The following is a 16,037-nucleotide window of genomic DNA, read 5'->3' as shown; positions in this document are numbered from 1 at the left end:
TGTATGTGTATACCTACTTGGCAATAAACCCAGATTCTGAGTCGGATTCTATTATTACATGTTTTTTTGTTTTAAATAATTGGTGTAATTAAGTTATGTCTCATCCCTTGTAGCTCAATTGTAAATAATAATAATGCTCAATTAGCTTTAGTCTTAGTTCATTATGTGTAATTATGTATGACAATGAATTGCATAAGATCTTGTCAGTGAAACCCAGAGGTCATCCCCACTCAGCACCCCCGCTAGCGTGTTATGTCTACAAAATCGAAAAGGAAAACATGATGGTTCCATTTCAAAAATCACGTCACCTTTTTATTTGTATAACATAGTTGTCTTTTTGATAGAGACATTGCAACATATCAGTATCAATTCAGCACGAGTTCGAAAAGAATTAGAAAAGAAAGAAAATTCTGCTGAATGCACATCAATAGTTGCAGACAAGATGACGCAGCCGCACTTGAGTAAATTACATTATGACTAAGACAATGGCATTGGATCCCCAGTGTGAGAAGATAGACCACCACTCACTCTGCTGAATACTGTCCTCTTAATTGCTGGTCTTTAGGAGAGGGTCATAAAGGAGCTGAGTAAACCACCATACTAAGTAATCATTTGTCCTTTTCAGACCTTCTATTGATCACCTGCTCTCCCAATCACATCATCACCTACACGAGCTGTGTAAACATTACATCTACCTTTCAATAGTTGTCTTTTTTATCTATATCTTATACAGTTTTTTTACACCCAATACGAATTATTACAGGGCAAGTCAATTCAGAGATTCTGGCCTTTTCTTCTTCTACAACTTAGACATATGATGGTGAATAAAGAACACCAATAATGTGTTGTTTTTCTCTGCACCAAGTAAGGTGTGTGTTTCTTGCTGTATGTCATACTAGAAGTGTATGATCAAATTATCAAATTATCTGGTGACCTCAAATGGGGCAGGGGACTGTGACATCCTCACCTCAATGCAGTCACTGTTTCCATAGAAACCTCCCAACCACCCTCAACCATTTTCTCAGTAAAACACAAAGAGGCTATAAGGGAAAAGAGAGTGGTTGGCGCGTTTAACCTAAATTGAAAGTAATTATAGCATTGAAGCTGTACTGCACAAAGACTGTGAAGTCCAAGTCGATCATTTGTGTCTGCCAGGCAGCCAGTATTTCACCGATGAGCCGCGCCGTTATAAAACCTCCCACAGGAAGTCATTGAGTTTGTTTTGAGAAGTAGATGAGAGAGTGATGACTTCCCTCCTGAGCAGTTTACTTCATAAGAACTGCCTCTGATAGGGGAAGGTATTAATTAATGAGACAGACATTAGAACATACTATAAATAGTTCTGATTTGACCACAAGGGTTCGAATCTAGTCATGAATCAATTACCTCTGGTCCAAATGTCCAAGAAATAACTCTAAAAACGATTACATTTCAGAGGGAGAAAGAAGAAATTTAAAAGGAAATCATGACAGTAAATATAACAGATAGTCAAATAAGACCAGAAAGAAAGAGTAATATCACATGAAAATAGTTATAGAAAAGTTTACCCAAATATTGGCTTTTTTAGTTGATTGTTTTTTTTTGTATTTTATCATTTTGCTGTCTTTGAATTTAAATGACATTGTATTATTTTGCCGCTTGTTGTGATGTTATGATGCACGGCCTACACTCTTAAACCAGAATTTCACTCAGCGGAGTTCATACCTCTGTCAAGGTCTAACAGTCACCTTATGAAACCACATTTAAATTCACTAGATCCACATTTTTATTTGGATCTGCACCAAATTGCAAACACACTCATAAATATCATGAATTATTCTCTGAGAAAACAGTGAAAACAGATCCTTTCTCACAATGTTAAAGGCTGTGAAGAATAATTCCTGGATCCATCCCCAGATCAAGATCTGCCCCAAAGTTTAATGGTTCTTCCTTGACCCATCCCACATCCTTCCACCAAGTTCCATGGAAATCCGTCCAGTGGTTATTGTGTAATCCTGCAAACTAAGGCTCCATTCAGCCTGCAAAAACTGATACAGGTCGGAGGCATGTGACCTTGACGTTACTCTAGAGCAACATACGTCACAATACTACGCAGGCGGGAGTCACTCTGTTGATACAACCATGGCAGGCAGCAGCAGCAGAGGTTGTTAGTGGATAAACAGTGAGGTGTTAGACCTTATAAGTATTTAAGGGTTTACACTGAGAGCCAAAGAAGGACAAGGCTTTGTGGTAAAAGACCAATGAGCTCAGCCCAGACACTTCATTTAAGTCAATAAAAATAGTTTTTTGCTTTTTTAGTGGCAAGACATGTGCACATCAGATTATGTGATGACTGAAACGTTGATATGTGAGATTGAAAGAAACAGAGTGACAGCAGAGGAAAAATTAAGAGAAGACGGGAAGTGATTGGGATGAATCATGGGGGATTAAAGAAAATGTTTGCTTTATTATGTCATCCAGAAATAATCAGTGTTCAGTGTGTTATTCGTGATTTAATACCACAGCTTCTCATCTCAGTAGTTTTTATTAAGATACCAACGTTGTGACTGTTCTTAATTTCCTTTCGTTTGTAATTTCATTTGACTGTCTATCCAGACGTGTGTAACAGTTGTTTGAGCATAACGGTGACTCCATCTTAAAGTAAAGGTTTCATTCGGAGCCAACAGCAGTCAGTGGCTAAACAAACACGTAGGCTGAGCCGTCTTCTGCACAGATGCTATTGATCAGGAGTTTGAGGGAAAAAATAAATACAGTAATCCTTTATTTCAACCACACTGCAGATGGATTGAATCCAGACCAAATGAAGTCATGTTTGTCTGCTTTTTAAACTGATGCCAGTTTTGTAGAGTAGTAATACAAAATAAAAAAGGCAAAACAGCGCTGAATGCTTGTGACTGAAGCCAAGTCCTGGAGATTGAGAGGCGGATGAGTTGCTCCCATCTGGTTTCCTGTAAATCTCTGCTGACCCCAGCAATCCAACTGCCCACTTCCACACCATCTGCACTTTACCCCGCTGGCCTCCCCACCCTTCATCCAGACCCGAGCACTCTTCCCCCCACACCCATAGTGGTTTCCCAGCACAGTCACTGATGAAAATAGTTTCTAGACATAAAATAAACTGGGGAACTGGGTTGTTTTTCCAGTTGCACAAACCTCTGATGCAGAATATCTTTATCATTTTTGCCAGTAGGGGGTGACATACATTCTGCTTGGTAGCGACCAGTCTGTTTATCATAACAACCAAAGCATCCCACACGTCTCTGACCAAGTCATCCAAGCTGGCAGGGCAACACATGGCAATGTGTCTATATACAGCATCGAAATTTCAAGCACAGGGGAAGCTCAGGTGGTCTAGTCCACCAAGTTAATGTTCAATTTTAATGGTAGTACAGTGACAATTATAATAAAAAATCTGCATGCCATACATCTGTCTCCTGTATATTTAGCCGGATGGGGGTCTTTCCAGGTCTGTCAAGATAAAGCATCACTCCCAAAGTAAAGTAGATACAAACTAGAGCATCACAGACTGAGGTGTTCACATAACATTTATTTAATACAACAGTTAAAATTTACATGTAAGTAGAAATATTACAGTACAAATATAAAATAGTCATATGTACAGCACCAAATATTAGAGGGCGCACAAACGGACGTGTTTCATGTGTCACCCACTAGAGTGACGAACAGCATAGGCAAGACAACATGGCTGTCTACTGGGTGAGGGACATACTGTGTTTCCCCCGCAGCACAGAGGTAGATTTTCCCTTTTATATTTTTCAGAAGGCAGAAGGGAAATCACTTCACATCTCGAAAACAAACAGAAAAAAAGATCTGGTCACGTGCCATCAATTTTTTGTGATGAAACATTGGCACAAAAAAATAGCAGGTACAATAATGCCACCACAATGTACTACATGTGTACTTATACATGTGACAATTGCATTGATAATCGAGCCAAAGCAAAAGTGTGTGTGTGTCTTCCTTGTCTCGTTTTTTTGCCGGCTCCGTTTCTCACTCTCGTTTGTTCTCTCGGCCGTTGGATCACTGGGCTACAAAACATCTCTGAGAAAAGAAAAAAAAAACCACCGAGCACAGGGCTAATCAGCTCTAACAGAGGCAATATTACCTAAAGACAGAGGAGCAGTCACATCCACAGCTCGTCTGTCTACCTTCTTAAACACTGCACATTATTGATCTTGTTAATAATTGAACTTTAACATTGTGGAGCGTGGTGATCCCTTGCTCTGGAGGGAGCGGAAACAGACAGGGAGGCTGGGAGATAGAGAAGTGACACAGCCTGCGACGCAGTCATTGTGATAATCTAATGTAATGTATGGGGCTTCTGTCTGTCTCACTGTTCAGAGGATCTCACCACGCCGAGCTTAAAAAAACAAACTGATTTATACTCTTTATAAGCATTTCCTTTGTCATCTACCTTAAAGAAAAGTGCTTGCAAATACAGGCCAATCTATGTTATGTCTTTTTTGATCATATAAAAAAAGGCTCACTAAGGCCTAATTTGTGAACATCCAGCATTTTCACATGAAACTGCTCTGTTCAGGATGGTTGACCCCAATTTACCGACAGGGACGACTCCCTACTCCCAGATAACAGTAAAAAGAACAAGCTCCCGGGTCTGCCTCTACACAACAACCTCGTTATTTCTTCCTTCTCCCCATTGACTATACAGAGAATGGCTGATGATAAGTATACAGCAGGTCATAAGTGCACTCTAAAAAAAGGTGTGAGAGTGGACTGCTCCACTGCATGCCTATTGAAGCAGGCAGGCAATTGCAGCCTTATAATTGCCAAGCTGGCCTTCATGACAGTCTTTGGCATTGTGTGTTACTTGCTAACACTGAATGCATAGACACATTTTACACGACAACAAGCGCCACCAGTCTGGTGGTCAGAATCAATGAAACAGTGATCGATCATTATTCTCAAGAGTGCGAGTACAGTCCTTCACCTGGAGACTACCGGCACTGACTCCTCTCAGACTCAATACATTCTGTACATCGCACCGTCTCCTTCCATGATTTGCGTTTAAATCACACATTACATTCACTGACAGAAACCAGTATGTTTACGACAGGGATATAATGCCATTGTGTGTCTCATCCTGTGAGAACGCACGTCAACAGAGAGCACCTATTCACAGATGGGGAGCCGAGCGCAGCTACATTCACCGCCTCTCTCTGAAGGAAAAAGCGTAGGAAAGGGAAACCCCCAGAGTCACTGAGAGCACAAACGGGAATCAGTATTCAAGGAGAAAAGGCTTGTACCATATTTTTAGACTAACAATGGGATTTGCAGCTGACTCAATGAATTATGATCAATTTTCTTTGGCGCAGAGAGAGAAAAAAAACAAATGACAGTGGGGCTGAGAAGTGTGTGTGTGTCATCATTTCTGTGTCAAAAGGCTATAGACATTTTCTCCTGGGCTATATCGTGATGGAGATAGGAGATGGATTAAAAAAGAAATTGGGGATGGAGTAAATGAGATGGATGGAGAGAGTGCTGTTGGGGTACAGAGAGACAGGGGGGAAATTCTCAGGAGTTCAGATGGAAAAAGGGAAATGCGACAGAGCCTTTTTCCATGAGTGCTTGCTCAAGGCACTAAGCGGGAGGGGCCATATGGGAGCAGGATCAGTCAAAGTGTCCCTACAGTGGCATGTCCCCTCAGGCAGTGTCCTTCAATAATCCTTGTCTGCCCTATGTGGAGTTGGGGTGCCCCACGTAGACACGAGCCTGGCAGGAGGGCAAACAGTCACTCAGTGCCACGCACATGTGGAGCTGAAGCTACAAAAGGCCTTTCAGAGTATGTTGCTTTAATAAAAGTTTCTCTTGTTTGGCATGGACGTGGCCATTATTGTGCAAATTTTTTTTGTTTCCTTCGCAGTGAGGTTCGAGGTTCGAGGTCCAACAGTTTCAACAGAATCTTTATTGAGCACAGAAAAAAAAAACTTCCACTTCCCCAGTAGGTCCTCCGGCCTCTCCAGCTCATCGTCCACGCAGATGCCAGTAAGATCCTGCTGGACTCAAGTTCCACTCTCCCATTGCGTAAAAAAAGCCCCCAACACATTGCTGCGGTGTCACAGGACGAGTGAATGACGCTGGTCCCTGACGCGGGTGCACTGCTCTTTCGGCTGGGTATCAAGTTGCCGTCTTTGGCCCACTTCTGGCCTCTTGGAGAGTCACCTGTCCTCGCCGGAGGAATGTTGCGACTGACGTGCCTAGTGACGCCAGCACTGACTCCAGCAGCAGCTCTGCATAGCGTGTTGGGTGTCGGCGCGAGCTGCCACTGTGACTGCTACCGCATATGTGAGTAAGGATTGCAAGGGCCATGTATCTGTGCGTGTAAATATGCACGCAGTGTGCACTGCATATTTGTGTGTGTCTCCTCTGAGGTTGTTTTGACACTGGACACCTGCTGTCTGATGATAAAAGAGCGTGTGAGGCATTGGTGATCCCTCATTGCCGAGCCAGAATGGTCCAAACCTTACAGACTAAACAGATCCTCAGCGCCCTGTCTATCTGTCCTTCCACTTTGAATGATTTCTCAGTCCAACTTCTCTCCGGTATGAGCTGAGCCAAACTCTGTAAAAAGGAATAGAGGGGATTTGTGACAGGGTGGAGGTGAAGTGGCTGCTTCTCAAGCCAACCCATGAGCTCCCAGCCTTGGGTATGTCTCTGCTTTCGAGCTCCTATAACTGTTTTCCCCATGTGCTTCACAGGGGACACTGCTCAGAGGTGAATGACCCTCCTTCTTTCTTTTTCCTCCTCTTTTTCTTGTGGGCAGTCCAACAGGCAGTGGCCATCAGCAACAACAGAAGACCCATGACAAGTAGCACCACAGACACCACTTTAGTCTGAGGCAGGTCATTGTAGGTGTAAGTCACCCCCGTTCCTGCCACACCGATCACCAGAGAGATGATTCCAAAGGGAAAGATGCAGCGGTACCAGGACTTTTCCATGCCTCCAGTGGCCTGGGACAGACGCTCCAGAGAGGACAGCACGTCCGGGACTTTGGCACCCCCGCCCTCCAGGGCCTGACTGTCCTGCCCGGAGCCGGTCTGGGGCTGAGGTTGGCATGCCAGGTGGCCCGTTGTACAGCCCATCTCGATGGTGTGGGCTGGTGGATCCGGAGACCCGGCTGCAGCGTTGGCCTCTTGGATCACGTTTGCAGTCTGGCCTGGAGAAACAGACAGAGACAGAGAAAGGCAGAGAAAGAGAGAGAGAGACAGAGGGGAGGAGAAGGAGGTCTACGTGAAACCGGAGAAATGACTGAAGCGGGAATGGCTGGAGTGTGTCAGATGAAGTCAGCGCGGAAATCCACTCACACTTTCCCCTTCTCTCCCTCCCTCTCTGGCTGTTTCTCTGTACGCTGCCTGCTGGCTCTCTGGCAGCACATTGTACACTCTGCTGAATGTAGTGATGGGGGATATATAAAGGAACAGAGGGGGTGGAGCTTGGGAAGAAAAATGGGGAAGTCCAAGCGCTTCCGATTGGTCTTCTACTGGGTGACGTCCGACACTGAAGCACAGAGAATAGAGGTTGATCAAAGGGGTTGATGAAGCACAGGAAGGGGGAGGGGAGTAAAATGCTCCCTCTTGTCTTCATCTCCCCATCACTGCCTCTCAATTGCTATTTTTTTGTTTTCCTCCCGTATAAAAGCCTCCCCTGGGGGACACAGAAACCCGCTGCTGCTTGGAAATGAGGGGATAAAGGGGGATCCCTCAATATTTCAGACTGGAACGCAGTTTTTCCTGAACATTTAATGAGAGGAGGAGGCGTCTCACCCTGCACTGCAACTTCACATATGTGTCACATCCATATGGCAATTACACAGGAGCTGTTGCACCACATCAAGTCAACAGAAACAGAAATCCTCGAACCACCCACACACTTTTTACGTACACGCGCTGAAGACACTGGTTTGTATAGGAGAATAATGCACATATGCTGTCTCTGTAATAAAACTGTAAATACACTAATGAGCATTCCCCCCCCTACGTGACAGAAAGACACTCGTGTAAAAATACACAAATGGCCCCCACACATTTCCCACCCACACACATACACCCACACACACGCTGCTGGTGCCAGTCCTTTCCGAATGGAAGGCGACCAAGTTAATCCCCCGATAGGATCGAAGAAAATCAATCATGAAAGCTTGCTCTCCCTGAACTCACTAATCTTACTCCTCTACATCTGAAAAGACACGCCGGGGAAAGATAAAGGTGTGTACACAGCTGAATGTCTGTTTTTATCTGCAGGCATTAGCAGATTTACTATGGCAACACTTCCTTTTCTCAAAACTTATTCGTACATGGAAAATTGTGATGATGTGATGCTGAATAGTTTGGGGTTTTTTAAAATTATTTTTATTTATAAAACACTGACATGACTTCATTTTGGTAACAGGTTTTTCCCCTGATGATAAAGTGAAAGGATTGTTCCTCTATAATGGCCACAAGGCACACATTACCATTTTCAAGAGCTAACTAGTGTTCTCATTTAAATGCCTAACATGCCTCCGTTGGAACAGGACAAGTGCTCTTTAGTTAAGACTTTGTCTTCTCAGAAAAGACAACTTGACAGAGGAAGCTGGCTTAGAGCGGCTGAGTGGCTGTGGGGTCAAATAATAAACCCAAACCGCAGTCTAACTGATGACCAGTGACTTTATGATCTCTGCTGTAGCCCAGTCAGTAACACAGCTCTAGATGAGCAGAAGAGGGAAAGTGAGGAATGTTTTTGTGAAGGTTTGAACCAAGAGAAAAGAGATGTTAGAGCTCATTAGACGTGAGAGAAGTGGATTCTTGGAGGCACTGTTCCGTTTCTGTGGATTTGTACTTGGAGTCCAGTCTTGTGGTAAATGAAAGCAGGAAGGTCTGTGTATGAGAAAGCAGAGCGTTTTCATTGTTGATGTTCTCTTTTTGAGAGTGTGTTTGACATACAGCAGCACTGTCAGGGAAACGAAATCGAAGAGTCTCCCACGGAAAGTAGAATTTCTGACGAACTGCCATGATGACAAAACAAGGCGTGGGAATAATGGGACAGAGGCGTGAGACATGGGTAACCTGGGCAGGGCCAGGCCACGGGGATGGGAGGGGAAAGGCTCTGTTGGTGACAGCCAGAGCCAGGCAGATACTGATGCATGCGGGTCACAGGAAGGCTGAGTTGCGTAGGCGCAACTCCCTCTGGGACCTGTGTGTAGGGTTGACGTGATCTCAAGGATGCATCCCTGCCTCCTTTACTCTGCTCACACACACTGATCCAGGACTGCAGGGACATACAGTCCTGTAGAGAGCAATTGGCTGCAATCGACCAATGGTGAAACAGTGTTGAGATACTGGAGGCCTTGCGAAGACACATTTAAGCCTAGAGCCGTTGTTTGAATTATTGTCCTCCTGCTGTTTGAGGCACAGACAATGTCAGGCTGAAATAGTCATTTTTTTTATAATCTGCTTTTTATTCCTCCCCTCAGGGAAACAGGTCATTTCCAGCTTGCAGCATGCAGAGAGCCAGGCCCCGAAGCACATTGTCTCTGTGAGTCCAACAGCTTTTGGTGTGCGTGTCCCCGAGTTTGTGTGCACATGAGGGCTGGTGCAGCCGGGCTCAAACACCCACGTCCTGCTGTGTGAACCCAGCGCCACCTGTCGCCCAGTCTGGCACAAATCCGTGCCATCCACACGTCATCTGTGGGCACGAGTCTTTTCAAGCTCTCCAAGCCCTGCAGCATCTCACATACACCCTCACATCACACGACTACCAGTTTTCACACATCACAGGGATGTGTGGTCTCCATAGTGCGGGCTCCATATGTACTATCTTATCATTCACGTATGCCAGATCGAAAGAGCCCAGCATGGAAATCAAATGTATATGGTGAGGTGCAGGTCCGTCTTGTGGCAAACAGACAGTATCTAATGAAAACTAGTCCCGTTTCCTCGTGTGATTCTAGGTCACAAATTGGATCCAACTGAGGATTCATTAATTGATTATGATTTAATAGTAATGACAACACAAGTGGTTGATATCACTCACCTGCCTGTGTGACCTCCTCTGTCAGTTGACTGCCCCCTGCTGGCAATGGCTGTTTGTGTCCAGAGGAGATTTCTTTTGAATATTTCAGATACATGAAAGGACTCAATGTTTACGGGCTGAAAACATTATCTTGTCTCTAGCTAAACAAACCATTTGAAAACAAATTTGTCACAATACGGAAACCAGGGCTTTTTTTTTAGCTCAACTCAAACATGAATGTATTTGAGTATGTACATGATTTTAATAGGACAGGGACAAAATTGTACGTACACTACTTCACAGTCAGAGAAGGAAAGATAATAAACTATTAGAGTCTTCAGACATTCAAGTTATTAGACAGAATGAGACACTGAATAAATAGAGTCACGGCAAATTACATTTCTTGACAATAATGACAGACATTTTTTAATTCCCGTATAAAAATGTTCTTGAATTATCAACCACTATTGATTCTAAAGCAAACCAAAATACTGGTTCTGCAATGAATCTTATTTTAGTGCAGTATAAATATGATATGATATGAAAAATAAGATGTGATATATACATGTGTGCTATGTTCAAGTTTATTTGACAGTGTCTGGGCTGTATTATACTCAGAGGTGTGTATAATATTTTATATCTCTTATGTACACAGTTGGGAATGGACAGGGTACCTCATGCACTGGTAACTCTGTGTATTACTGTATGTTCTGTGGTCAGTCAGGCTCACAGTCCAGGACTGTGGCAGGGAAACGCTCCCCTCCTTCACCCAGCAGGGAGTACATGCCTCTCAGCACACTGGCGCTGGGACATCCAGGCCCTGGTGCTATAGATAAGAGCTGAGGGGACATTGTGTCCGACAGAGCCTGAAACAGAGAAGAAAAGTCTCTCAGTGCATTATTTCTTAGACTTCATTGACTCCAAGATGAGCACAATCAAGTATGCGAGTACCTATAGTTTATAAAGGTGGTTTGATAACACAACTCTGACCTGCTCAAGGTTCATCTCCTGCTGCAGCAGTGCCACCCGCATCCTCAGCTTCTCCACCTCTCGCAGCTCTGCCTCCGTGGTGTAGGTTATAGTCAGGGGGAGACAACCTCCCTCCGGCCTCCATCGATCCCGTGTTTCCAACTCTGACGAAAAATACAGTTATTTTTAGAGTGTGCGCGTGAGCAACCGTACCCTAAAACGTTTTCCTGCTTGCCTCAGCTTTAAATAGCCAGGCCCTCGCCTAGCCACGTCAGGATAGACAGCTTTAAAAGCCCATAGTCGCGGGGAGGGGGAATCTGTCGAGGCCAAGGAAAGTACTGATCTGGCGCTGAGGTTTCACTGCAGCTCTGTTTTCATTTTCCATATGCCGGGATGTGGAGAGGCTGCATTAGCTCATTAGCACGCCACATCCATCACAATAAATAACTGGTGAACGTAAACAAAACTCCTTTCCTGAAGGTGATACAGTCATTTGAGTGGTGCGAAATGGAAAAATCTCTGGACATTCAGTGTCATGACAACAGTATCAGTGGAGGTAGTGGAAATTATACCATCTGTACAGAGAGTGAGTAATCATTCAAAACACTGCTGAGTCAAACGCAGGGTCGTGATTTCTCCAGCAGTTTCCTCTTTGTTATTTTAGTGTGTTATTTGGAATAAATCATTCTAATGATGTTCTTGATTTGGCTCATGAACGTCTTCGCCTAGCAAAGGTTACGTTGACATATAATCTGTTGGAACTTGTTTTTCCTAGAACCGGCATAGAAGTACATAAAGCAATAATAATAAATAAAATAAATGATATTGCAGCAGAAGCACGGGTGTTTTAGTTGAACTGCTCTGTGTTTGTGGTCACTGTTATTGCAACAATTACAGGAATATTTCAAATGGTCAGTCCAGGGCACTGAGCACCAGCAGATGGAAAAGCTCAACACTCATATATCAGTTTAAATAGCTCTCATAAATTCACTTCCTGCCAACTCCCCTTGCAGTTTCTTCCCAAATTATCATCTTCTCACCCACACACGTGTGTCACAAATCGAATCAATCTCTCATCATTCCTCGACTCCTTATTTTTCCTCCATGCTTGTGTGATTCTGTTCAGGCCAGTTACCGTTTACTAAGGTGGTTTCTGGGGTTGGTTTGGCCAGAAGCTCATTCGTCCGGCAGTGATGTGTGAGGTCGAGCCCTCGATGAGTCAGCTTGTCGGCCGGAGCCCCGGTCTGATCTGGGCTGCCACACGGCGAATCCTCGGGGAACTAGAGGGATCAAAGGAACATGGTCATGGATGAGACACTGGCTATTCTAAATTATATATATATAAATAACTGCAGAAATAAATAATTAAATACATAAATACAAAAATAAATAGACTTTGTTATGAATAAGGCAATGTCTGTATTTCTAAATTATTTATAACTGTATTTATTTATTTGTTTCTGTTTTTCTATATGTATATATTTACTTCTACATTCCAATATTAATTTGATTATTCTACACTATATTTATGTATTCATTTCTGTATTTCTGTATTTCTACATTTATTAATCTGTTCATTTATTTATTACTGTACTTCTACATTTATTTATTTTTGTGTCCATCTGTAAATTAGGTAGGCAGGGTTAACTCAGTCTAAAGTCAGATGAGTAGGCAGGTAATTATTTATTTATTCATTTATACTTTACTAATTTTCAGGCCGATGAGAGAATGTGCTATATTCAAATTTGTTCAGAAACATACTGATTTCTAATAGCTGGGTATTGGTGATCAGCAGGTGTGGAACTGAGTGCTCAACATTACGCAGCATGGAAAACATGTCTCGGGCCCTTTGTGATGGGCTGTACTAGAAAAAGGAAGGATACCGTATCTCTCATTCTCTCCATGAAGTGACTCCTCCCAGGCACAGGATTCCTGTGTAGGGCAACAACTTTTTCCCACAGCCTAAAGATAACACGGAGAAGAAAACTTAGGGCCAAACTAAAACTGTGGCGTAAAGAGTAGTATTCTCATAAAATCCACAGATCTAATTCAGCCAACCTGTTTTGCTTGTTCCTTAAAGATTTCCATTTTGTGATCTGCTCAGACGTTTTTCTGCCGAATGCAAACAGAGGGATTATAGCGGAGCACCTGTTTCGTCTGTGACCGACAAAGCACCATTATTAAAGTCCCCCTGTGTGAAAACATACCCATCGTGTCGAAGCAAACTATGAGCCGCAGCCTCGTGTGTGTGTGGAAAAGGCAGTGTGTTATTTGAAGGAGGTGCGGAGATAGCAGCAGCTTTGCCCGGGTCACCACCACTCAGCACGCCGCTTTTAATAGTCCTGTTTTTAGAGTGCGAGGTTGAGATGCGAGTTCCCGAGGCTGAAGCGGCCTGCTGCAATTTCCTCGCTGCCTGGTGATGCACAACCTCGGCTGACGAGACAGGATGCTTCTGGATTGTGCTTCTATGGTTTGTCTTGATTGTGTTTGGCTTTCCAGGATTGTTGCAAGCTGAGGGCCTGGAGCCTTGTGTGGAGGATACGGATGATCCAGGTTTTTGGTGCTCTTTTCTGTCAAGACTGGCCAATTTAGAGCTCGATCTGACGGTTGTTCGACCTCCTGTAAACGACGCAGGTGACTCCGCTACATCTTTTAGAGGCCGAGCTGGCTTGTTTCCGTCTGGGTCCTTTACAGAGGCTCCTGAGCCGATGCGGATTCGAAGAGCTTTCTCCAGAGCTTGCTCAAGCAGTTCTATATCTTCCTTCTCCCCTGGTGCGGTATCTGTGTCTGAGGAACGGCACCAAAGAAACATGTGGTTATAGTTTAGTTATTTAAACTTTGTTTAACCAGTAAGTCTCTTGAGATGCATAATTTCTGATGCAATCAAAAGCATCTGCATGGAGTCGTTAACATTCAGTCATTTAGGGGCACACAGTGAATGTAGAGAAATCACGGATAGCACAATTAAATAAGGACGTGGGAGGCACTCAAGAGAGAAGTGTGACCGTGTGTTGTCATCTTTTCTACGAGGCTACATTAACCAAAAATACTATATATTTTTTAAAATAATGTCACATGTGTTGCATTTTTCTTGGTGGAGACTTTGAGACTTGTTTTCCCTTTTTGTTCTGCTTTTTGTCCTGTTTGTTTTTATTGTTGTTGTTTACCTGTAGCTGCAGCATCGGAATGTTCTGCCTCCTCAAAGCTCGAGTTGTGATGTGGTGCTCTGTGGAAAAAGAATTCATGTGACTACAGACTCAAAATAACCAAGAGGCCCACATTAAGCAAACGTAGGCATCAGTAGTAGTAGCAGCAACATAATATATGTAATATACGCACAAACATATGTGTTAATAGGCAAGTACTGATATCCTTATTAAAAGTAAATAAAAATAATTGTTTTCGCACCACACACAGGGGACTGGTATGTCTTTCTCAAGCTCGGGTCGTGGGAGTCTGAGGGTCCTGCGCAGTATCGGGGCTGTTCCTGGGAATGCACTTTTCTGGACAGTGGCTTCAGATGTTTTATCTGGGATCTGCTGGATCCACTCTCCCAGTTTAACCCAAGGGGTTACAAGCTGTTACAGGCTGTTACAGGCTGTTACAGGCTGTTACATGTTGTTAAAGGCTGTGGGAGGTAACTTGAGCCCCCTTATGCTACTATCACAGGGATCATATTACATTTCACCTTCCACATCTGTTCTAGCTGTTATTTCCGCCCTTGGTACGTCTGATATATATATAGAAGGAAGGATTGATGCTATAGAGATTCACTACAAAGTTAATTGATGAATAAAAACTATTATTTACTTTTTCCAAAACATCCTCACATTAGTTTTGCTGAATTTTTTTTTTTTGCTGTTGGTTAAGAATGTGTTAACATGTCGCAACATTGAACAGGGAGTTTTTCAAAAGAGTTGCACCTGCTGTGACGAACCAAAAGGCGCTGCTGGGATTCGAACCCAGGATCTCCTGTTTACTAGACAGGCGCTTTAACCAACTAAGCCACAGCACCAGTTATCCCCGTGGCATGACAGATCATACTATGTATTTAACCTCATTAGGGCCCATAGCACTGCATTGACTTGAAGTGAATTTAATTTTTTTTTTCTTTTTTTTCGTGTAAACGAGAAGTGGAAGCTCAAATCAAACAGTGTGGTGGATGACTCAAATGCAAAGTAGTAGTATAGTGTAGTATAGTGTAGTATAGTACTCACAAACTGTGTAATAATTCCCTGTAGAGTTGAATACTGTCGTGGATCCTGGTTTGTTCCGCTTTGCAGGACTTGATCGCCTGTTCAACCACAGACAGCACTGACATGGCGACAGACACGATCGACCGACTGTTAAAAGTTTCGATTTAAACACCGATTCAACGATTGTACAAGTTAAAGAATCCACAGGGTCGTGCGGAAGTGGGTGAAACACGTGGTCCGCCGGTGTATTTCCATAGAAACGACGAGGTGACGCGAGCTGCTTCGGGTTGACCCGCGAAGTCAAAAGTAACGGATGCGGAAGTCACGTTTCTTCCTCGGTGTTAGAATAGAGCAAAACAACATAAATGTTTTACATTGTAATTATCGCTCTGACGCTGCTGTAACTTTAGAATTAAATGTCGCAATGGTTTTAAACAACCTGCACGACAAACAAGAAACTTTTTTGATTTATTTACAATGACCGAGTTCTCGCGAGAGGTGCCACAGCTGCCTCGTGTATTTTTCTTTTTTTTTTACAGCTGCCACAACCACGTCTAACACCATACTATGATAAAGAAGTAGATTTGTACAACAATATGTATTGATACTACTACTACCACTACTACTAATACTACTAATAATAGTAATAATAACAATACCAACAATAATAATATTACTACTACTAATACCACCACTACTAATAATAATAATCAAAATAATAATAACAATAATAATATTGATACTACTAATACTAATAGTAATAGTAATAATAACAATAACAATACTATTGATACTACTACTACCACCGCCACCACTACTAATGCTACTACTACTACTACTAAT

At 43.1% G+C, this 16,037-nt stretch overlaps 1 protein-coding gene and 1 non-coding gene across 4 annotated transcripts; both read right to left on the bottom strand.

Annotated features, from left to right (window-relative positions):
* Positions 1-4,024: 4,024 nt before the first annotated feature.
* On the bottom strand, positions 4,025-15,518 carry LOC117766119. Of its 3 annotated transcripts, XR_004614666.1 has the most exons (10): positions 15,216-15,518; positions 14,166-14,224; positions 13,206-13,785; positions 13,057-13,110; positions 12,882-12,960; positions 12,134-12,278; positions 11,020-11,162; positions 10,704-10,895; positions 7,344-7,536; positions 4,025-7,195 (listed from the first exon to the last, which is right to left on the bottom strand). XR_004614666.1 is itself a non-coding variant. In XM_034592830.1 (9 exons), the coding sequence occupies exons 1-8, from the start codon at positions 15,317-15,319 to the stop codon at positions 10,746-10,748; spliced, it is 1,314 nt and encodes a 437-aa protein (XP_034448721.1). In that variant the 5' UTR covers positions 15,320-15,518; the 3' UTR covers positions 4,025-7,536; positions 10,704-10,745. The 3 variants fall into 3 exon arrangements, 2 of the variants coding, with proteins under 2 accessions (XP_034448721.1, XP_034448722.1); XM_034592830.1 differs by having other exon boundaries at positions 4,025-7,536; XM_034592831.1 differs by lacking the exon at positions 7,344-7,536.
* On the bottom strand, positions 14,940-15,013 carry trnat-agu. Its single transcript has one exon. It is a non-coding gene; the product is annotated as a tRNA-Thr (tRNA).
* Positions 15,519-16,037: the final 519 nt, after the last annotated feature.

Source organism: Hippoglossus hippoglossus, chromosome 8 (genome assembly GCF_009819705.1).
Source record: "Hippoglossus hippoglossus isolate fHipHip1 chromosome 8, fHipHip1.pri, whole genome shotgun sequence".
In the NCBI taxonomy this organism is placed as follows: Eukaryota; Metazoa; Chordata; class Actinopteri; order Pleuronectiformes; family Pleuronectidae; genus Hippoglossus; species Hippoglossus hippoglossus.
This window is presented reverse-complemented; position numbering and strand designations above follow the sequence as displayed.

Excerpts from the sequence above, each read along its gene's own strand:
- LOC117766119 (XM_034592830.1), bottom strand. The coding sequence starts at position 15,319 with ATGTCAGTGCTGTCTGTGGTTGAACAGGCGATCAAGTCCTGCAAAGCG. Across the intron at positions 12,279-12,881 it reads TGGAGAGAATGAGAGATACG|TTCCCCGAGGATTCGCCGTG; the intron begins GTATCCTTCCTT and ends TGATCCCTCTAG. Across the intron at positions 11,163-12,133 it reads AGAAACCACCTTAGTAAACG|AGTTGGAAACACGGGATCGA; the intron begins GTAACTGGCCTG and ends ATTTTTCGTCAG.